Raw genomic sequence first — 24,439 nt, forward strand, 5'->3', positions numbered from 1 at the left:
AAATGAGCTAGCTCCCACAACACCATGCACTGGGAACTTGTTATGATGACTATCTTTCACACTGCCACCCATCCTAACCCTCCTTTACAGGTTTGGGGGCTTCCCATGCAATAAAAGGCAGTCACTATAAACCACCTGTCTAATCCTTATTATCAAGCAGAGAGCCCTGACCCAAATTCTCACAGGGTCCCCTATCTCCTCTTCCAGAGGCTTCACCAGACAGCTAGCCGGTTCCCTCTTTTTCCTTCCATTCACCCAGTTACAGCCTAGGGATACTGGGGAAAAGAAGAGTTTACTTTCCCTGTATACTTGGCCACCATTTACTTAAACTTGGCCCATTTAACGTGACCAGAGAGTTTAAGGTATGTGTATGATATTTTCCTTCAGCCAACAATTTCAAACCAGCGAGGGTTAAACAATAGAAAATTAAATTTTATTTACAAGATGGAACATAGGAGTGAATGTTTTTAAACTCATAAATATACTGGAGTTAACCAGGGAATGTCTCCGTGTAACAGAACAGGTTTGTAAAAGCCAGCAAGATTTCTGCTGCTTTCTCTCAGCCTTTTCAGAAACCTTCTCCCCTCCTCTCACTCTTTCCAGTGGACTCCAACTGTCACTGGCCCAGCATTTTTCTTCCTCTCATTGATTGTTTCTCAGGAGAGGTGAAGCTGGAGCTAGTGCTGTCCGTCGCACTTGTTGCTAGGGGGTATGCGCAGGAAAAAAATCAGTATTCCCCAAATACTAAATTCTTTATCTAGTCTGGTTTGGAAGTACAGAACAAATTCAGTAAAATTCAACCTTTGTTTCCTATGGGAAACACAATTCCTGTTGCCTGGGGTACAGGTCATTTTTTGACTGAATTCCACCAAATTTGCAGGGGACCTACTACTGTCCTCTAAAGAATCCCCCAAGTTTCATGGAGATTGGTCCTGGGGGCCACTTTATGGCCCCCCAAAGAAGGCGCCCCTAGCTACCTTCAATCTCCATTATTCCCTATGGGGAAAACTATCTGAGATTTGTGCTGCTTCATATTTCATCACGATCCATGAATCAGTAAACTTCATGAAATTGCCCACGTTTGCCGAAATGATTTGTTAGTTTTGTGATTCATCAGAACCCGGGGCATTTCAACGGTTCCCTTCATACCTGGAGATGCCAAACCCGCAGGGAAACTTCAGCCGGCTCTCCTCCATCCACCCTCCCAGTTTGCAATACGTTGATCGGGAAGATCAATGGGAAGAGTGGGAAGGGAAGTGCTGCCAAAGTGCATGACTAAAACGAGGACTGGGAGTTGCTGGATCAGAGGAGGATGGACTGGCCATGGTGGAGCTGGGCTGGGAAGACAGAATGAGGGGTGGGGTGGGGTAGAGGAAAAAAGGCACCCTCACCCAAAGACCTTCCCACAGCAAGGCCAAGAGCTGGAAATAAGAGGCTTCTTATTTAAGAGGTCTCTTTAAAGCAGCAGCAGCCAAAAGCACAATCTCAAATCCTTCCACACACTCTCCCACTCCAATCCCAGCAACAAGTCCTCCTCCCTCTCCCTCTGTTTACTGAGACTGAAACACAAGGTAGAGAGAGGTGCCTTTTATAAAAAAAACACTGACATAGAGCAGAAAAAGAACAGGAGGTCTATGGTTGGCTGATAGACCTGCCTAACAGGGTTTGGAGGGGTGAGATTGGTGTGCCCATAGCTACAGAAGGCCCCCCTCCTTGGTTGCCTAGGGGAATGACCCCCTCCCCAGCTCCTGGCTGTATAGGGCAAAATGGAAGCTCTCCAAATGGCTAGGAAAGCTTTCAATCAATTGTAAGTGGGCTATGATTGGGGTTTCTAATGGCAACAAAAGGTCGGCCCATTGTTGCCTAGGAAATCAATGGATCAGCGTCAGCCTGTCTGAAATTATGAATCATTCATGAAGCTAATGAAACAGGCCCAAAAGTCATGTATTTCTTGATAATTTTGTGATAACCATGGTCCATCAAAACATTGTTTCATGACACACGAAACGGCCCATTTCATAATGAAATTTGCTTCGTATTTCAATTTGTGCCCATGTCTACTATCCAGTGGGTTGCGGGTAGCATTTTGCAAGCAAAATCCACCAAATTTGCAACGAACCTACTCCTGAAAGTATACCCAAATACCACTAGGTAATTTAAGCTAAACTGAACCAAGCACCCAAGCAAACACCCCTCCCCCAAAGAACAACAACCCTGAACCAACAACTGAATACTAAACCAAACCTGTGACAACAGAAAACACCAAGCAAAAAAACCAGTGAACACTATAAAGAAACAGCACCCCAAGCACCAACAACAGGGGGAAATAGCCCACCCAAAGAACAACCAGCAAAACCAGAGATGAATTTAATAAACTTAATTGGAACTGTAAAATGCCTACAACACTCACAACAGGATCACCCACAAAAGGATAAAGCAAAAAAGACATCCCTCCACAAGAACAAGCAGCAAAATGAACAGTAAATATAATCAACTTCAAATTAAAGCACCCCCACACACAAAAGCCCAACCAAAGTACCTCCCACATAGCAAAGTTTTTAAAATGCAAAGTAAAAAAACCCCATATCCCCCCCTCCCCAACTCCTCCAGACACCAAGCGAACCCCTTCTCCCCAAGAAAGAAAAAAAACCCCAGTGAATCTACAACTCTCAAACCAGGTAGCAGCAGAAGTCCTCCAGGTGCAACCTGACTTAGCAGGCAGCAGCAGGATGCAAGTCCAAAGTAGGACAGCAGGATGCAGTCCAAAGTAGGCCAGACCACAGAGAGAGAGCCAAGATTCAGCAGCAGGAAGCAGACAGTGTCTCTCAATCTCCATGCCAGAGCAAAATGGCGGCTACTCTAAAGCAAGTAATTGGATGGGAGATCTCCCAACAAAGGGCTGCAGAGGCAGCCACTGGCAAGCCACCTCTGTTAGTCTCTTGCCATGAAAAACCCCAGCAGTGGTTGCATTAAGTCAGCTATGACTTGAAGGAAACTCTCCACTCCATAAAAACAGACCATTCTGAATTGAGATGTTTTTGTCTTCCTGATGTTCAAACATCACGTAATGGACACAGGCCACACAGCCAAGACAGGCACATGTAGAGACCAGTTGCACAGATAAACACACATTTCTTATGCTTCCAGAGATTAGTTTGATTGATGAATTATGTATTTTCTTGATATCTTCAGAGAAGTTATCTGACCAGAAGTTTGTAAGTATAAGTGTATAGATAGTCTTCTGTCAGTCTGTCTGTCTAAATGAGAAAGGTGACTTTTACCTTTACAAATGTACTTTTAAAATAAATTATAACTTGAAACAAATGTTTTTGTGTAGAATTGTTGAATTCTTACCATGAGTTTATTGTTTGATTTCAAGGAGCTTACAAGACCTGAAGCTGTTGGTCGAATAACCATATCACCAGCCATTTCTGGGCAGGATTTTACCAGATCTGAGGGAACATTGTTCTTTGAACCTGGACAGAGAAATACCATTCTAGATATAATGCTCACTCCAGAGACTGGATCCTTAAACCCATTTCCTAAACGCTTCCAAGTTGTGCTTTTTAATCCTACTGGAGGTGCCAGAGTCGATGACATCTATGGTATTGCCAACATAACTATTGTGTCCGATTCAAACTCCCAAGCAGTCTGGGGGCTGGCAGATCAGCTTTACCAACCAATTGATGAAACCATTTTGAATAGAGTCCTTCAGTTGTTAAACATCAAAGTAGTCTTAGAAAGTACGGAAGAGCAGCTTGCTGCTGTGATGTACATAATTGACAAGGTAGGTATCTGGATATTCCTTCTGTACTGATTAATGGCTGCCCTAGAATTAGATGGAGGTGCAGTAACTGTCTTGGAAACGTGAAAGATCAAAATGATAACCTGCAGGTGATGTCCTGTGACAAAAGATTTTTAGTTCTAAAGAAAGGTTAACTGAACCTTTAAGAGGGGGAACACACTATTAAGATAATTGCCTCTCTATTTATCAAGTACCCAGTTTCCTGAGGGTAAAGTGTAGATGAAGGCAATGGCAAACTACCCCATAAAAAGTCTTCCAAGAAAATGTGTGATGCAGCATTCCCTCATGGGTCAGTAATAACTCGGTGCTTGCACAGGGGACTACCTTTTTAAATTTATCAAGTATTAAATTTTAAAGAAAATGGTTCAAATATACATTTTAATTAGTGGAGAATATTGTAGTTCTCTTTGTGTATAATGGCTCAAGTAAAAACAGTTGTATTTACCTCCAGGAAACAGAGATACATATTTGAATAATAATTAAAATCTGATCAGAATCACATACATTATTTTAGATATATGTAATCTGAAATATTTTCTGACATTCAGATCCAATATGACTGTGTGTAATGCCTTACTGTCTGCTTTCAGTTTCCTGAGTAGTAGGAAGGGTAGAGGGAGAAGAAGTGACAGTATAAGCTGAAGACTGTGATCTATTTTTTTTCTTTTCAGCTCTTATAAATATACAAACGTTTCTACTTTCTGTCAGTTACTGCACCATGCCAGTGACCTTATGATGGCTTTATTATTCTTGTTTGCATAAACCATTTTGTTGTTTGGGGTTGTGCCTGCTTGACAAAGTTTTGCTTGTACCTACTGCCAGGCAGGCAGACATATTTGTGCAGATTTGGGATGGCGGTGGACACAGGCTTTGGTTGTATCTGTTGGCAATTAGACAGGGGTTGTGCACCACCCAGTGATGAGATGGCTCATGTTTATTTGCTTGCAGACAGCCAGGCCTGAGCACACTGTGGGAGAGGAGAAAATAGAAGTAGAGGCTCGAGTTTTTGCCCCTTTTGGTAGGAAGCTTTACTGACAAGACATGAGAGATCAGTGATGAGAAAGGATCAGATACCGCTGTGCAGGAGAACCAATGACTCAGGATCTGAGATCAGTCAACCGATCCTAGAATTTAAAAGCATCAGGGGTGGGGTTGGGAAAAGGTTAGGCAATTTTTGTTGTTGTTAGGACTAAACCAGGCTATCCCTGTTTGCATGAATTTGTCTGATCCTGTGCAAAAATGGTTGGATCAGTATTGTTTTTACAAAAATAAAGCATTATAGATAAGGGGAAATCATCTAACCTTTCTGTGTTCTGCTGTTTGAAGCAAATTACTCCCAGAACACTTCTTATAGCAGAAGTCAGGTAGCCTGGGAGGGGGTGGAATAAATTCCTATGTGCATTTGGAATCAAGGTTCTATTTTTGTCACCTACATACTCTGTTTTTGTTTTAAAAAAATCATTCCCATTTTTAATGACTATGAAGACAATTTTGCCTATTTGTCTGCAGTTTGGGGTGAGGAGTACAACCCCTAAATATTTCATTCAAATTGAATGAGGAAAGATAACCACACCCAGAAATATGGTTTCCTTTTCAAGTCAGTGGAAATGAATACTGAATTTATAAACTTGTATTAATAGCTTTAATACTGATATTAAAGAAACTGAATAGCATTTTTTTAAATTATAAATTTTTTTTAAAATGTACATCCTTACCTGATAACACCTTTAGGCAAAGTATGTTATTTCAGTCCTTGGACATCTTTGTTCTTATCAAATAACTTCATTATAAAAGAATTACATGATTTTCACTTGTGTAGCACTGAATAATTTTATTATTTTTCCAACTTTTGCTTTTTAAGGTAATGTCTAAAGTGGAGAAGCATCCCCTCACCAACATAAACCGAAATCTTTTGTATGAGATCCTTTGTGCACTTATTAATCCCAAACGCAAGGATACCCAGGGCTACAGCTTCCTTGCCGATATTACTGAGAAATTTGCCTTTTCTCTTCCTATTGGAGAAATGTGTGGGTCACTGGGTGAAAGGTAAGAGACTTCTCACATAGAGAATATGCCAGAAACAGTCCCTGATATTGAAGTGAGTTTTGAAGCTCACTTGGTGTTTTATGTATATGTTATAATCCCTTGGAACAGTATAGATCTTGGTGGGCAATACTAGAACAGTGAACTCTTTAAAAATCTGACATGCTATAAAATTATTTCAGGATGTATTTCAGTCATCTACAAAAACTTGTAGATGACTGAAATACATCCTAGACTTGCTGGGTAGAGGGTGAGTGCAGTGGTCCTATCAGATGTCAAAACTTCTGTTCTTGGAGCAGCAGGCAGCTGAGGACCATGTGCCTCCACAGTCACAGCACCCACAATGAGGTGCCTGGCCAGGGGGAAACTGTCTGGAGGGGAGCCCTGGTGCTATGGGAGAGTCTCGATCCCCTGCCCCCTGCAGGTGGTCTCCCCAGCACTGCCTATAAATGCTGCCCCCCCAGAGAGCAGGCACCAAAATGAAATAACCCTCCCAGAAACACGCATGCTACGTCCCTAGAAAGCACCCATCCCTGGAGGTGCCCCATTCATGGGTGGAGCTGCCCAGCTGAGCACCCATCCCTGGAGGTGCCCCATTCATGGGGGGAGCTGCCCAGCTGAGTGGCAGGTGGAGCACACTCTCCCCTCCTCCCCACATTGGAGACACATCCCACTGCAAGGGATGGAGGGCAGCTGCCCCTCCACAGGGGAAGGACTGAGGTGGCCCTGGAACATGTAGCAGGAGCAGCTGCTGTGCACAATGGAGAAGGACTCGCAACCCACCTGGAGGTGAGCTATACTCACTGGAAGGGGGGCCGCCTGGTCATGTTGCCAAGAGCAATCCTGTGGTGTGCCCCAGACCACCACCACAGGCAGGGGAATGGGAGGGGGGCTGGCAGTGGATCATGAGACACAGCTACAAGCTCCCCAAGCAGCTCCTCAGTGCATACCTGACCCTTGCACGTCACAGCCAGCAGATTCTCGAGGCAGTCTGCAGCTGCCACTGCACATACGGCCAGGCTAACTATGCATTCATGGCCCTGGGACACAGCCTCCCTCCACTCATGTTGAGTCTCCAGCTGCTCTCTCTCGATCACCACCCACTTGGCAGAGAGGGTAGGAGGCCTCACTGAGCAGCACAAGGGCCCCTGGCATGGGTTCTGTGTCCCCCATGTCCCCACTCTGCTCCAGAGCTCACAACAGCCACCCTTTGATTCACCTGCTCTGCCAGCCCGCTGGCCCCATCCGTGTTTCCTGGCAGAGTCACCTTGCCCCCTTGAAGGATGTAGAGTCTTTCTGCACCACAGGATCCCCTATGTTCACTGGCTCCAGGGACCCGCCAATGCAGAAAGCCTAGAGAACAGCCATTCCCACCACTGCAGCTGGTTGCAAGGAGGTTATGGCTCAGAGATGCATCACCACTTCATCAGAGATGGCCAACTTGCAGACTTCTGTGGGGAAGAAACCAGGTGTTTGGGTCGGGTGTACAGGATGCCTCCCCAGCCACTGCCTCTCATCTCCATCCCCTTTTGAGTCCACATCCCCAGCATCGGGCTCATTTACCACATCGCTCAGCTACATCTCCTCCCAGGAGGCTAAACACGGGGTCCCCTCCCCTGCAGCCTCCCCACTAGAGATGGACAAAAACCGGGAAAAAATTGTGCGGTTTGTGATTCGTTGCATTTTACGAACCATGAACCACGAACTTTCCCGAACCTGCCCCAGTTCACGAACTGGTTCATTTGATTCATGAAAATGTCACATCCAGGTCAGCAAATGGTCACTTCCGGGCCAGCAGAAGGCCACTTCCGGGTCAGCAGAAGGTCTGCAGAAAGTCCATCACCTGTTGCCTAGGAAACTGATTGACTGGTGCCAGGCTGTCTGCAGTGACAAACCCAAAAATGAACCAAACGAACCAGCCTAAAGTTCATGGTAGTTCATCAGAAATGGGCTCTGACGTGAACCATGAACCAGCATGATTCATCATGAACTTTCATTTGCTTTTCTGTTTGTGCCCATCTCTACTCCCCACCTATGGGACCCAACAGCTCTGGAGTGGCATCCAAGTGAACCAATTCATCTGCACAAGAGAAACAAGGGCACTAGTGGCCTGCAAGTGTTACCTGAATTGGTCTCCTTGTGAGTAATAGAATTGTGGGGGGAGAATTAGCAGCAAGGAACATGGCTATGCAAAAGGGGTAACAATGGGATCTTTTCACCAATTTTTACGGAGTCCCCCAAGATAGCAGACTAGGCTGGTGCTTATAAATTCAAAGATCGATATTTTATTTAAGAGGAAAAACACACGCGCACACAGGAGTAAATAATAAAATGGTTATACACGCACAGAATCCTAGGAAACTAGCCAGAAGTTGGAATAGAATGGGGGGGGAGTATATCTACCTATCCTGGACAGTAGTTCAATCCATGGAGGAAGAGAGTAGCTTCAAATGCCCTGTGTTCTCGGTGAGGAGAGCAAGATGCTTAGAGTAACCTCAAGGGAGCAGCACTTTGGATCCAATAAGTGTGCACAGTTTGAATGGGGCAAGGGTTCCTGTTCTTATAGGGCAAAACATGCCCTGAGGTGGGAGAGCCCTCCCAACCGTTGGAACAAAGACTCCAGTAGTCAGTTCCTGGGAATAACAAAGGTTTGATTACCTTGATTGTTTGTTGTCAGGGGTGTGAAAGAAAATGCAAAGTATCTCCTGGAACTGTACAAAAGGGGCAGTTTGTTAATGGTCACTCTGCATTTACATCTGGCATTCCATTCATGCTGGGGAGTGTTCACGATGCCCAGATTTTCATGGTGTCCGGCCTGAACTGCCTCCTTGTTGCATGGCTAGAGGGCAAGGGCTGGCTGCTGGGTAGGTAGCTCAGGAGCGGGGGGCGGGAGGCTGCCACAGGAAGGGGAACTGATGTCTAACAGTTTCCCTTCCCCATGCAGTTTACTGGGGCTATTCACTCCTCCCATACCTCCTGGCCACATTTTCCTCAGATGAGGCAATAGACCATGCTGCCTACAACCAACCCCCCCAGAGTACACAGATGGTCATTGAGAGGGCATTAAGACAGATGAAGATTTGATTTTGAGGTCAGCACCATATAGGAGACTGGTGGGCGATGTAGACCATTGTGGTCGCCAAGTTCATGGCTCTCTGTGTGATGTTCTGTAGCATCACCACCATGCAACAGCCTCCTCTGTCCTTGTTGGAGGGACTGGGGGAGGAGCCCTGGGACGGGCCCTAGCCACCGGCTCACCCGAGCCCATGGTTGAGCACAGTGATAGGAGTGTGACCAAGTGGGTGTGAGGGTGCCTGTGGCATGGTGGCCATTGACTGGCAAGGCCATGCCATGGCAGAGGAGCATCACAGGTCATCCCAGCCACAGGGGCAGCCCCTGTCACTAATCGGGCCTGTCACAAGTCCGTGGCTTCCCTGCGGCCCTGCTGAGGGTTGTTGGATCCTTCCTGTGTGAGGGGGGGGGGGGCTGTGGCCCTGACCATGTTGCTTGCAACTTTGCAGCATGGTCGGATCAGTGTTTCCATGCAGAATACTGAATTATTGCCTTCAAAACAACTTACCCCACAGCAATTTGTTAATAATCTATACATTGTTTGTTAATTGGTAAGTTCTGCATTTTCTGTTGATTCTCTTAACATAGAAAATTCATGCTTGTAATATTTTAGGAAAAATAAAATGCAGATAAAGAATGAAAACAAATTTCTTTACTAATGCTTGGAGACATATTTAACAGTATGCAGAAAAATACTATTTTGTATGTTGTCCAAAAGAAAACATACTCAGTAAATGGAAAAATGAGGATTGAGAATACTCTTGAAAGCACAGAATGTTGAGAGCAATTGAGAGTCATTTAAAGGGTGGACAGCAGATGGAAATTGAGAACTTGACCTGCTCAGCCCTATGAGAGTTTATAGAACCATGGAATGGAGAGACTTGGGCATGTATGCATATATGTGAAATTTCCACATATCCCTGATAACAGTTCCCCTCCTGTTAATATTAATTATTAATATTGCTAATAATAAGCACACCACCCAATAAAGGTATCAAGAGAATATGAGTGTCTACATCACACTTTTTCTTTCACAGGTTGTAAACAATTTCCTTACTTCTGTTTTAACAGAGGCAAAACTATTCTTGACCATTGCCCTTACATTGTGATCATGGCCCATTCCTGGTATCCCCAGCAAATCAATGGGCACATATTTTATGGGAAAGATGGTGATTTTATCAGAATACCTGAACGCTTGTTAGAGATTTCTGATTCATCTCATTCTAAAGATGACACCTGTTGGTTTATTCAGTTCACTGAGTATAGCAGCCAACAATGGTTTATCACTGGTGATAAAGGAACTGCCCTAAAAAACAAGGTATGCCTAATTTTGTTGTTATTGATTGGATTGATAGCTTTTATGTTTCCTTTAGAAAATTCAGAGCTGCTTATATTGGGCTTCCTATAGAAAATTCAGAGCTGCTTATATTGGGCTTCCTAATCATTTCCCATCCAAGCACTGAGCAAGTCCATACCTCCTCAAATGTTACTATTATTAAAGGCTTAGAGTTTCCTTTTTTAAATTTAAGCATAAGGTGTCTAACTTTTAAAAGATGCTTAATCTACATGTGATCCAGAAGATGAACACAAACTGTCCTTGTGCCTTTGAGACTGTTTCACTGAGCTATGATAGGCAACAACTTTGTATCAGATATGTAAATTTAACTAAGGAAAATAAGCCTATTTGCTTATGGTTTGTGAAGAAACTTGGTTAGTAGACTGCTAATTAAGAGCTCTGTCAATGTGATGGGGACCATGCATTCTCCATTCTCTCCTTCTCCTTTCTCTTCCTCTGTGTCTGACCTATTGTGATACCATCACTAGTCTGTGTTATTCTTCAAATGATTCATCTGCCTGGTCCTAGGTTTGCAAGGTATTCTAACATCAAAGGATCTGGTGTGGGCATCAAGAACCATGGACCTTCTGGTTTGTATTGGTTTCATTGATCATATATCCCAGCTTCTGCTTGCCAGAGAGGATCTTGCAAGCCTTGGGCCAGACTGCTGAAAGCTGTGGGATGACTTTTGGATTTTAAGGACTATGGCTGCTTTAAGCAAACTTAAAATTTACTGTAATGTGATTGTCATAGGTTTTTAAATAATACCTTGATAATGTGTATCAGTTAAGTAATCTCAAAACCTTTCTCCAGAAACTGATTATGATAAGGGCAATTAATATAGTTAGTTTACAACAGAATCTTTGTGAATGTAAACAGATGCAAATGATATTTGGAATTTATATATACATGGTTTGAGGCCAGGGAAGGTCTCAGCCACGACCCTAAAAAGTTAATACTGAGCTAGCAGGGCAGTGGTTGATTTAGGCAGTTTTATGTTTCATGTCCAAATTAATAGAAAAAAAATCCGCTTTACCTATTTCAGATTTTTTCCTTGAGTTTGAAAAGTTTGAGTCCACTTCTACTGAAAGATAAAAATGATGTTACCTATCGAATTCATTCTCCAGACAGCCGAATTGTTCCTCATAAATCACTGTGCCTCCTTTGGAATGAGGCTGCTGAAAGGTACACTTTTTAGTTCATTGTTTTGGTATATATATCTAGCTTGGAACTACTGGGGCTTGGTATAGCAGCTAAATGGCATACTGGATCTTGCAAGCTTCTAGCCAAAGTTTGCATAAAAGACTGATATAATCAACCCAAGTTGAACCACTAGGCTTTGATCCTAGTGTAGAAGAGTAGGGAAAGACATTTTCAAACCTTTTCTCAAGTCTTCCAACCGTATAAGCCAACCCCTAAAATCTGTCACCAGAATCTGTTTTTCACTAGATTTGGTATCATTCCTGGTCAAATGATTTCCTTTTTCTTGTCAATATCCTTCATCTTCACTCAGCCATCATCTCAATTAGTATTTCTAATACCTTGTATTACACGGGCATCAGACATAATTTGTGTGGGGTTTCAAATGTTAGTTGTTCTTGTGATGTTGACAGTATTTTGCTTGTACCAATGGTTAGCCATATTTTTATTATGATTATTGATCACTGATCTGAAGATGAATGAAAATCATTAATCTTTTTGTTTCTTCTGCAGCTGGTTGACTGACAGTCAGTTCTGTAAAGTGATTGACGAATCCTCAAATTATGTGGAATGCTCTTGTTCACACTTGTCTCTGTATGCAGCTTATGCCCAGACAGACACCTTGTCCTCTTACAATGAAGCTTTTTTCTCATCTGGTTTCATCTGTATTTCAGGTCAGTTTCTACATTATTATTTTCATTCTGATGAACAGTGTACTGACTTTGAAGCAGAGAATGATGAAGGAAGTTGTCCTTAGTGGCTAAAAAAAAAGGACATAACATTGACTTGAGAAGGGGAAAAAAATTAAACTAGCATAGTGAAACATGTTTCATGGGTCAATGCAAATAAAATAAAATTGCTATAGTAAAGTAATTTCACTAGTTATGCCAAGTACATCAAACCTTACCCTGTAGTTTACGAACTTAGTAGTCACTTAGGCCGTCTGACTTTTTTTAAAGATATAACTAAAAATGGGCTGTATAAATACAAAAAGTTTGGAAATATGTATTAATGAGCAATCAGAAAGTTTGGATTGGTGGTCGATCCTTATATGAACATTCTTGATCACGAGCTTGGAATTGCTGCTCGCATAATATAACACAATAACACCATTGACTGGTTTAGGGATGCTGTGGGAAGTCAATACAAGCGATTGGGATGTAGACAAGCCATGATGTCCTGATTAACACATTGGGTTCTAGCAATTTCAAGAAGAACGGTGAACAAAAAGGATAGATTAGCAGTCATTTCACGTTATCATGTAATAGAGTGAACAATTACATTTCATATAAGAAAATTTTCTGCCCTAAGTTCCAATAATTTCTAATCACAGGAGTTCATCAAAGCATCCAAGAAGATGCTTTGATGCAGAGGTGGGCAGGCGTGATGTTTTTGAGAGCTACTTAATTTCCCCCCCAAGAATCTTAGGAGCTACCAGTTACCAAATGGCAGCTTGTACACATCTTACAGTGTTGTAAGCAGAGCAGTTCTGCTGCGCCCAGGTGGGGAAACTTTCCCTTGGCCCTTTTCCCAGGACAAACTACACCCCAAATTGTTATATGTCCTGCCGGAGAAAAATGCACCGTTACCTCTATGTTCTCCTTGCAAGAAACTAATTGCAGTTTTGATGCAGGGGGAAAGAGTTTATAGCATACTCCAGGCATGTGTAAGGAAAGGGGCAACTGAGAAGGGTGCTGTTGTGGTGTTTCCATCTAGAAGAAAGATATGTACATGTGTGTGCTTCCTTCACACAAAAGAAAAAGAGAGAAGCTACTGTGGTAGCTTTAAAATGAAAGATAACAGCAACATTGGAGGATGCACTGACAGCACCTTATAATTACTTGGAGAATTACTAGCTTCTTCCAAATAATCTACCCATCCCTGCTTTAATGAAGTGGGCATTTGCTTATGCATGAATTTCAGTATTAAGTGTTTCCGTAAGATATTTATTACTCCAGGCCAATGTGAACCATTATATGAAAATAGCTCAAAAATAGGAGACACATAAGGCACAGAGTTGCAAAAAGAGAGGCAGGGACTTTTTTTAATAGCCTAAGTTAAGTATATGCTCTTTTTTCCTGATATTAAGGTCCTTGGAATTTAACAATTCTCCAGCTATCATACACAACATTTGATCTATTTATCAATAACTCCATTTTTTCTTTCTTTTATAACAGGCTTAATCTTGGCTATTTTTGCACACCTCTTCTGTACCAGGGCTTCAGTGTTTGCAGCTAAACTTCTTACTCATATGATGGTTGCCTGCTTGGGTACTCAGGTAGGAAAAATGTTAAATATAATACTTTTTACCTTCTTCCTAAATGTTCTTCAAAGAGATGTAGAAGTGTTGGAGGCAAAATGAGAACACTAATTGTAGAATTCACATAATTATTGAAAATTGGAAAAAATTTGCTGTATACAGAGCTTAATTTGTAAAAACAAAGACAGTTCTTGGGAGACAATAGCTCTGGAGGCCACGTGTATCGGACATGAGCCATAGATCAGTGACACAGCATCTTTGCATGTAAACAGTTCCAAGTTCAATCCTCAGTACCTTCAGTGAAAAGGATCAGGTAGCAGGCGATGTGAAAGACCTGTGCCTGAGACCATGGAGAGCCACTGCTCACAATACTGAGATTATTAACCAACAGTCTGATTCAGCATAGGGCATCTTCATGATATGTCAAGCACTGCAGAAAATGGAATTACAAAATGAGAAAACAATGCATAAAGAACAGAATAATAATAAACAGAGAATACTCAGTGACAGACTACAGTCTTGTTCCCTTTATAAAAGCTGCTTCCTGAACCATTCCATTATGCCATAATTCTATTACTTGTATTTAAAAAGCCCTCCTGAACAATTCTGTTTTACGTACTTCAAAGAATGACAGAAGTGGGGAAACTTTTCTGATCTCCTCAGGTGGGCCATTCCACAAGGTGGGGGCCACTATAGAGAATGCACATGTACAGACAGCTGTCAATCACCTATTTGAAGGTTCTTGCAGCCCCCCCCCCCGCATCTTGCTGTAATTCTTATGATACCCTGTAAGATAAAGGTTAGCATTTTTATCCTCATATTACAACATACAAATTAAGAACTTTCAGTATTTAGGCATAACTTTCTCCTATAATGCCAAATTCTCAGCACATTTGACCTCATCAGCCACTTTGGCAGAGAGAAGTGTAATTGCCATCCTTAAATTATTTAGAAAGAAAGGCGCTGGCTTTCTCCCTATGGCCTTAAAAACTTACCAGGCAAAATCTCTGGCCCAACTTTTGTATGGCTCACAAATTGGACTCTCTGCCAACTTTAAGATTCTTGAAACAGTTCAATCAAAATTCCTTAGATCACTATTTGGTGCTCCCAAGAGTACATCTAATGTGATACTTAGACAAGAGGCAGGATTACCCAGAGTTGAATTAAAAATCTGGGAACAGGCAATATTCCTCTGGCTGAAAATTCACTATAATCCAAAGGGAATGATAATTCATCTCCTAGCAGTGGACCCTTATCCACCTTGGTTGACACAAATTTCTAACAAGATCAAGCAAATTGGTCTAAATCCTGAAGATCTTTTTAATGGAACCCTGAATATGGCAAAAACAGCTATTACTCAGAGGCTTCTTGATACTGAACTTTGAAATGAAGAAGCTTTACTTCCCAAGAACTTCAGGTGTTTAAAATCTTGGCCCAGTTTCTCAGCTGCTCCATATTTATCCAGTATTACCCATGAGCCCTACAGATGGGCATTCTCTAGAGCCCGGTTTGAGGCATTGCCTTCAGCTGTATTGTACGACAAATTCTTGCAGATACCAATGCATGAGCGCTTATGCCCATGCACGTCCAATATGGTGGAATCTGTTACTCATACACTTCTATTCTGTGAATTCTATTGTGAAGAACGGTCTCGCCTCATATTACCTCTTCTGTCTAAATTTACCCCCTTGCAATCCTATCTGGAATTCAGACCAGAAGCTCTGCGCAAATTTTTATTAGAAGATTCTCACAGCTCAGTAACCTATGCTGTGGCCAAATTCTGCTCTTTAGCTATTAGAAAACGTAAACTTCTTTTAGAAAAAAACATATAATTTTTTTTTTAACTTTTATCCCTTTTATACCTCTGGTTCTTCTGTAATGATATTATTGATTTATTACTTGTAACCGTGTTGTCTTATATTGCTGGCTTTTGCTATAATAAATTGAATTTGGATTTGGATTTGGGTTTGGATTTGGCTACAGTAATATCCTTAATAGAGATGGGCACGAACCAAAATACGAACCAAAATTAAGCACAAACCAGACTGGTTCGTGGTTCGTGAACCACAGTTCGTCAGATCCCATTTCTAACGAACTGCCATGGTTCGTTTGGTTCATTTTTTGGTTCATGACTATAGACAGCCTGGTGCCAATCAATCAGTTTCCTAGGCAACAGGGGATGGACTTCCTGCAGACCTTCTGCTGACCTGGAAGCGACCTTCTGCTGACCCAGAAGTGATGATTTTCTGACCTGAATGTGATGTTTTCACGAACCAAATGAACCGGTTCGCGAACCAGGGGCAGGTTCATGAAAGTTCGTGGTTCGTGAAATTTGACAAACCACAAACCGCATGGTTCGGTTTTTTCCCGGTTCGTGCCCATCTCTAATCCTTAACAGGAGAATATGAAATATTTAATATTGCAACACTGTAATGATTTTCATTGAATTCTTGTAATGAATTTAACATCTGCAGTATGTACAAGGACTTAATCATGCACAGACTGTAATCTCATTGATAAATGTTTCTACTCTTATAATGCTGTGAGTCAAAAATAACTTTTGTAGTCGTTATGCTGTCCTGTTAAGGTTTGTATTTGTTCTAACTTGAGAATAGAAACATTGTGACCGGAAGTCTTTTCTTTATTTATGAAGATCACATACTAAATATGGTACCAAAATTCCTTAATGCAAATTATAAGGGAACTGATTTATTTTGAAATAAAAACTGTCTTAGGCATACTAAATATATGTCAAGGGATTGGCCTGATATCAAGTGGAAGTGAAACAAAAGAGTTAGGAAGTGCTGGAAATAATAGACATCACAGAGCATGCCTGCAAAGCCACAGAAATAAGCCAGATGTGTGAAGGCATGGAACAGGAAGCTTTCTGAAAGTGGGAAAAAACTGAAGAAGCGAGAAAATAAAGGACATAGCCTGGATAGATATGACAGTTTCATATGTTCCCCTAAAGACGTCCATGTAAATCTAAAAAGGCCTCTGAATGAATACATTAGATGAAGGATTAATTTAGTTATCTCTTATTCTCTCTGAGTATGGATACTGGCAATGCTGAATAAGTGTTCTGATAACGCTCTCTATATGGGGCTCCCCTTGAGGACCTCCCGGAGGCTGCAATTAGTGCAGAATGCGGCCGCGCGGGTGATTATGGGAGCGACATGGTGCACCCATGTAACACCTCTCCTGCGCGAGCTACATTGGCTTCCGGTGGTCTTCCGGGTACGCTTCAAGGTGCTGGTTACCATCTTTAGAGCATTCCATGGGTAAGGGCCTAGGTATTTGCGAGATCGCCTGCTGCTACCGATAGCCTCCCACAGGCCGGTACGCTCCCACAGAGAGGGCCTCCTCAGGGTGCCGTCGGTCAAACAATGTCGGCTGGTGACCCCCAGGGGGAGAGCCTTCTCTGTCAGGGCACCTGCCCTCTGGAATGAATTGCCCCCGGAGATACGTATGGTCCCTGACCTACACACCTTTCACTGTGCCCTTAAGACGCTATTATTCCAACAAGTGGGGCTGGCCTAAATTTGTTTTAATTGAGTTGTCCTGTTTCTGAGTTAAATTATTTAATATGTTTATATTTTATATTCTTATTGTTTTATATTTGTATGTTTTATCTTTGCTGTACACCGCCCTGAGTCCTTTGGGAGATGGGCGGTATAAAAATTCAATTAAAGTAAAGTAAAGTAAAGTAATGAAGGCAGTCAGGATATGTGTTGTAGCCAAGAGCTAGGACCCAGTCTGTAGTAATTTGCTTCCTTTACTCATTATCTCATTCTTTTAATTTTCATTGCCAATTAAAAAAAAAGACTTTTCTCATTTTATGTAACGATTAATACTGGGTGAAGGACTGAGAGTTGCATTTCATGTATTCTGGAATCTGCAAGGAAATATTTCTGATGAAAAGCATCTGTTGTTGTCTGAGTGGGATTATGCTAGATGTGACATTTAATGTACCCCTTCGACACTCAACCATTTCTTTCTTCCTCTATAAAGTTTGGCTAAAATCTAGCAAAATGATTTTGGTGGCATTACAAGGAAATTATTGCAGTATCACTGAAAGATATGCCAGTGCAGACGTTTGGACCCCAGCTGGTGATTTAGCTTTATTTCGTTATTTATACAGGTATGCTTTAGTCACAGTGCCTGAAATCTAGAAGGAACAAAGCATTGCAACCCCAATGAAATCAATAACTTTAAAGTGCTTAACTTTTACTATGATCATTTTCATTGGGACAGAGCCTTCCAGGGCATCTTGGCCTGGCACTGTCAAAAACAGGATATTGGATTTGATGAACTACTGGTCTGATCCAGCAGAGATCTTCTTACCAAAAAAGAAGGGTAAATTGGCCTCCAAGATTGAACCTGTTCAGGCTTGCATACTTTCTGTTATGCTCTCATTATTATGGACAGAAGGTAATGAATACATTGAGAGATCCTGGATTGCTATGAAAGCAGAATTTTCTTAAGCAAGTCAGATAATAACATAATAATAATAATATTTGATTTATATACCCCCCCCCTCAGGACAACTTAATGCCCACTCAGAGCGGTTTATGAAGTATGTCATTATTATCCCCACAACAAAACACCCTGTGAGGTGGGTGAGGCTGAGAGAGCTCCAGAGAGCCGTGACTAGCCCAAGGTCACCCAGCTGGCTTCAAGTGGAGGAGTGAGGAATCAAACCCGGCTCTCCAGATTAGAGTCCCACACTCTTAACCACTACACCAAACTGGCTCTCATAATTCATTCTTACCTTTTACCCATTGAGGAGAAAGAGTAATTGGTCCAATTCCACTTCAATCAAAATCTGAGTTCAAATTTAACAGAACACTCACTATTCTTATGTTCTTAGTAACACAAAAGTTTAATTAGAGTATTGTTATCCTTTATGCCATATCATGCTTTATTAAAATGTTAGGGCTAGGGTTTTCCCAGGATGTGAACAGATTCTGTTTTGTTTCCTTGTCTTCATGTAGTTTTATAAACATGGATTCTCTGGAAAAGGTAGGATACAGCTGTGCATAGTTTCGTTTTGTAAGGATTTTCAAAACACTTTTTTTAAAAAAATACAGCTTCTGAGGCTGTTTTTATGAGGGGAAAAATACCAAATGTCTGTCTTGTCTGAGGGTCTTCATTTATTTGTCATTGATGATAATGGTGCTTTCTGTAAACCCCGAAGTCCATTGTGTTGAATCCAGATTAAGTTTTACATTAGCAGATTGGAACTTCCCTGCTTCCCTCTTCCCACTGCAGTTCACTGATTTCCATGAAATGTTGTGCCTGCGGGATAGAAGACCCCGAGGAACTACAGTCTGCAGTAGATAGAGCAAATTGGTGTAAATGACCAGTTCAGTCTGCATCCAACCCATTGTCTCCAGTTAGTCTTCCTTTCCTGCAAAAGCTGCTTTGTAAGCCTTTGTTTTGTGCTGTGGTCCTCACTTTATAGACACTACTGGCTATGCTGTATGCTGGAATGGTTAGTCTGGCCACAAAGACCTCTGTTTGCTCTGGGGTAGACCAGAGTTCTGTTTTCAAATTGGGCTATACGGCCATTCTTTTACAGAGTACTTTTGAACTTGAGCTTTAAGGCTAAACTGATACACCTTCAAATGTATTTATAGTGGGAGTTGAAGTTGCTAAAGTTCTTTGAACCTTTGATGTGATATTGGCACTCCCATTAACTTTTTCTTTCATTGCAACCAAAGTAACTTTTATGCAGTTACTTTTATACTTGTATTTTGGAGTTGTTATATGTACTTTTCTTTGTTTCATGGTTTCACTCAGTCTTGAGACTTTCAAGTTGCTATTAGGAGGATCATAGCCAGCCTTGGTCATTAGGTGGGGCTGCCATATTTCCAGGTGGAATGTCAAGGAATTGCTGTTGCCTGTTGTATCTGTATACAGCAGAGGTGGGCAACTCAGATCCCTCTGAGTGGCACTATCGTATTATTGACTCAAGAGAGCCATAACACTTTGTTGACCATGGAAAAACATTTTTCTTTACAGTTTTCTTGGCCTATTCTCTCATACCCAACAGTGCATACTCTTATTTTTTGCCTGTGTATTTCAGGAATTCCTGCACTCCATTTCTCTAGTTTTTTGTGTACTCTCTATTTTTGTCTCTATTGTTTCTCTGCTCCCCATACCATGATCGTCTCTTTTTGCACCACTGCATCTGCCAGATTTCTCAACCCCTCTCATTTTTGTTGACTGCTCCTTTCTGTACTCCATGTGTTGTCTTGCCTTTTTTTCTCTTTCTGTTCTCAAGAGAACTCCACACATGGTCTGTCTTTCCACCCTCATCTTCATCCACTCTACTGTTTCTAACTCTTCCTAAGTATATTCCCCCTTCCTGAAGTCTGTAGTAGCAGCAGCACACAATGCCTCCACTCTCAGATACAGGTGAGTTGTGCAGAGTTGGTGAATGGTTAGAACAGGTATGAGAAAATCACCACATATACATGTCTCTGGACCCCAGGAGTGGGGTAATATGCTCCCATATTTATCTCCACTGTCAATGGGCTTCTGGGGATCTTAGCTATTTCTACACAGTAGTGGGAGTGGGACACAAAGACAAGATTTATGGATTGATCCAATGAGTTATAAATGACCATAGGTTGTTCAGGCCTGGTTCATTGCCTGTCTTCTATGCAGTCCAACATGGAACTGTGCACGCGCGCAGGCCTGCCGATTGGTAGGTTTTAAGCTAAAATTCTGCTAGGGGGTGGTTGCCTCCCCAGTGCACATGCACAGCTTTTCGCGCCGAAATGGCACTGGGAGGCAGCACCCCCCCCTCCAGTTCCTTCTTCGCCACCAACCAGGAAGGTTCTGCTCGTTCTACTTGTGCTAGAAGAGGAAAAGGAAGGAAAAGGAGACATGAGAAACTTTGCTATTTTGACTGGCAAAGCTCTTTTTAAGAGGTGCATGACTTGTGCCACCAAGATGACCAGAACAGAGAGCCATTCTGTCTGTCTTGAGTGCCTCATGGAAGGGCATAATGTGCAGGGTTGTGAGCTCTGCATAAATTTACCCCCAAGGCCAGAGCAGAAAGGGCAATGAGGCTTAAGATTCTATTGTGGGAAACGGTGATTAAGATGTTGGATGTTCCAAAAACCACTCCTTTACCTCCATTGGGGAGCGCAGATCATCCGACCTTGGAGTCGACACAGATCCGTCACCCCTCTGCTCACTCGACAGCATTGGGTCTGTTGTCTTTGGATCCATCTCGGAATCAACCCCAGATCCAGGCATTTGAGACTCCAAGTCTCACTGAGGCTCCTCGAGTCCACAAACCACCTTCGAAGTCGCCTGCGAGATCTGAACCAGTGCCAACTGCGGTGGTGAAGTCTAAGAAGAAACGGTCAGATCCGAGTTGCCCAGAATCAAAAGGGTGAGAGCCAAAGAGTTCAGCTCCGAAGATTTGAGGATTTTGGATCTGAGGAGTGTGGATCCGAGGAACACAGATCCTTAGAGCGTAGATCTGAGGAGCATGGATCCAAAGAGTGCAGATCGACCCAAGGTGACTTCTGAGTTTGTTCAGCCTCCCTGCAAGAAAGCCAAACGTAAAACTAAGCATCTGCAAACCTATGTTGAACCGGCAGAGACTGTCCCAGGGAACAGACTGCAGACACCATCCTTTCATTCAAGGTCCCTATCATATCACTCCTCTGCTGAGCAGGGTGAGCTACTGGAGGGATTTTTGCCTGATCTTCCCTGGCAGTCAGATCTGGAAGATAAGCAGCCTTATTATCCTTGATCAGGACAAGAGTAGTCTTGGCAGGCTCCATTCAGGTATGGTCTGAATTTTGGGGAACCCTACCGTACACATTCTATAACATCGGGATTTGATGTGTTTGAGGAGCCCAGAGGATCCAGGTCACCGTATGAGATCCCTGAATCCGCAATGTTCTACCAGCTTTCAGAGAGGGGTCAGGAACGGAGTCCCAGCCCAGCATCAGACCCTTCCCCCAATGAAGCAGTTATGAGAACCGGCCAGGTGTCTCCTACTGAGGACTACTGTTTATACACAGAACAAATGTTGTGGATGGCTCGTTCGCTAGAGATAGAAGTATCTGCTGTAGACCTTAAACCAAAGGACAGGATACTTCAACACCTCTACTCAGGGAACCCTTCTAACATGTCCTATCATTGAGGGGCTGGTGGAACTAATCAACACAATATGTGAAAAGCCTGCTTCAGCTCAGCCTACCTCCAGGAAGTCAGAAAGTCTCTATAAGACCAAGGAGGATATTTGCACCTTTTTGTTCAGTCACCCCCTTTGTTGTGAGGATAAAATAGAGGAGAGGAGAATGGTTTAAGATACTTTGGTGAGAAAGGCAGGGTATAAATGAAACAAATAAAATAATCTCCCTTTTCTTGTAGTGGTGCTTGTACTTGAGATATTCTCATGGATTGTATCCATTGCTGCAGTGAAAACAATCCTGACATTTGCCTAAATGTTACTCTGCTTTCCAGACATAAATAGGGTAGGCTACTGACTAAAGAGAATAGATTGAAGCTTTCATTATTAGATAATACTTGAATTCACAGAGGACAAAGGAGCCTTATTGTGTTGATATTTTACATGTTTTAAATTGGACAGATATAAACTACCAAACCTGCAGGTGGCAGTGAAACCTTTTCTGTAGTGCTGAAAAGTTGAACTAATACAAAGTTGAAGTAATAGGATATGTACAACCCTGTTTTCTTCTCAATGGCTTTTTTGGAAACCTGTGCCTCTCCATGGAGAGGAGAGTTTAAACATTTAGGTTTTACTGGTGAAAATATTTGCAAAGGATTAAACTTCTTCTCCCGCACCATGGCCTCAGTTGGGATCAAGGTCCCACAAAGTTGCAACTTAGCTTTAAAAACACTAGGAAGACTAGTTATTCCAACATCACATCTGATTTGACCCTCAGATCATAGCCAGTGCTAATTATTTGGAATCACTCTGTTCCATGAGTTTGTAGCATACTCAGAACTTTTATTCAGGCAATACAATTTGATTGGTGGTAAAATGGAGAGTTTATGTTGCTTACCTTGTAGACAAGGATGGTTGTTGTGGATTTTCCGGGCTGTATAGCTGTGGTCTTGGCATTGTAGTTCCTGAACTACAGGAACTACAGTGCCAAGACCATGGCTATACAGCCCGGAAAATCCACAACAACCATTGTTCTCCGGCCATGAAAGCCTTCGACAATATATCTTGTAGACAAGCATTATCTTCGGTATTATATGTGAACTCTGATGTAGCAGCAACTATTTTATTCTATCTGCATTCTTTGTATTAAGGGCTGTGTGCATTTAGTACCAGAAGTGCATTAAATAAAATATACTACCTCTTCTCCTTCAATTTCTGAGGAACCAGTATGGCAGTGGAAACACTCTGAAGGTAATAACTCTGAGCTAAATGCCACTCTGCATTTTATGGATGCAATCCATAAACCATAATCCCCAGTCTCTTGTAAAAAGGCATCTAGAGTCAACATCTGTGGAAGCTTGTCACTTGAGGAAAGACTGAAATTTTTGTAACTGAGTGACCAGAGCTCAATGAAAACATATAAATACACATTCAGGAAACATGCTGAGAATCACAGAAAGACCATATCTATCTATTTAATTGTAGACTGTTGCCATGACCATTTTACCTTTCGTTTTGTGGCTCCAATCTCAGCATGTCATTGGTGTGTTACCAGGCTACCTCTCTGACTTTCGTGGAGAAATCTCATTCATCCTTGTCCAAAGAGTTGTTTATCAGAAAGGTTAGGTGAACTTGAGTCCTGCGAGAGAAAAGTGGTTATATTAGCCAGGAGAAAGGCAGGAGTGGTTCATGTTAGCATTTGAATTTCAGTCATGCTCTGTAAATTCTGTAGGACAGTGCAGGACAGTTTGATTCAAGCAAAGAACCATGCCCTGATTCCCCATACTGAACCGTAGCCTAACAAAAGGGATCTCCAAAGATTGCAAAATCTGTAACAAAAGGAGGCCATTGAGATGGTGACCTGACTTTGAGAGCTCCTCCCAAGCACTGCCTCAGGCATTACCCCTTGCCTCAACCCGTCCCAAGGCTTACTTTAGGTGCCTTCACCTCACCCCAGTTCTACAAAAAAATCAAACTTTTGTTTGCATTATTCTGATCCCTATTGCAAGAACTGCTCTCATCCTTTCAGTTTGAGCTCAGCTCTGGAATTATGTCTGTGTACCCTGGGTCTGGCTTGTCAGACATATCTGGGATTTAGTGCCTGAAACTCTACCCACATTCCTTGCTTGGCATTCTCACCAAGTGACCCTTGAAGAACTGCTACCTTTGGGTTAGTATAGGTCCAATATTCTTCTGCATCTTTGCATTCCAGAACTTTCCAACCTCTCAGCTCTTTTCTCCCTCCTTTTAATCCTTTGCTGTCTGAAATAAATGTTGTATGGTATAGGTAAGTATTGTGTGGATGTTCTCATTGGCAAGAAGTATCCAAGGGATTTTTAATATTCCTCATATTGTCCAATATCTGGATATTACTCTGATGGCATGCTTATACTTTGATTTCTATAAAATAATTTCCCTGATTATTTTGCTAAATTTCCATTTCTGTCCTCATTCCAGCACTGTCACTTTGTCAAAAATATCTGGAATTAAAACATGGTGGTCTGCGAACAGGTTTTTAGATATATTCCCTTCTAGACAATTGTTAAAATATAGAATAACTGTTTC

General features: G+C 42.1%; 1 protein-coding gene across 1 annotated transcript in view; it reads left to right on the top strand.

The window, feature by feature from the left end:
* Window positions 1-24,439, top strand: part of ADGRV1 (adhesion G protein-coupled receptor V1) — a 428,595-nt gene that overhangs the window by 215,308 nt on the left and 188,848 nt on the right. Inside the window, exons 78-83 of the mRNA XM_054987564.1 lie at window positions 3,380-3,787; window positions 5,667-5,851; window positions 9,992-10,238; window positions 11,302-11,441; window positions 11,970-12,130; window positions 13,634-13,734. Coding sequence (XP_054843539.1) covers window positions 3,380-3,787; window positions 5,667-5,851; window positions 9,992-10,238; window positions 11,302-11,441; window positions 11,970-12,130; window positions 13,634-13,734 — 1,242 coding nt within the window. The remainder of the gene's footprint in view (window positions 1-3,379; window positions 3,788-5,666; window positions 5,852-9,991; window positions 10,239-11,301; window positions 11,442-11,969; window positions 12,131-13,633; window positions 13,735-24,439) is intronic.

The sequence above is a fragment of the Eublepharis macularius genome, chromosome 8, assembly GCF_028583425.1.
Source record: "Eublepharis macularius isolate TG4126 chromosome 8, MPM_Emac_v1.0, whole genome shotgun sequence".
In the NCBI taxonomy this organism is placed as follows: Eukaryota; Metazoa; Chordata; class Lepidosauria; order Squamata; family Eublepharidae; genus Eublepharis; species Eublepharis macularius.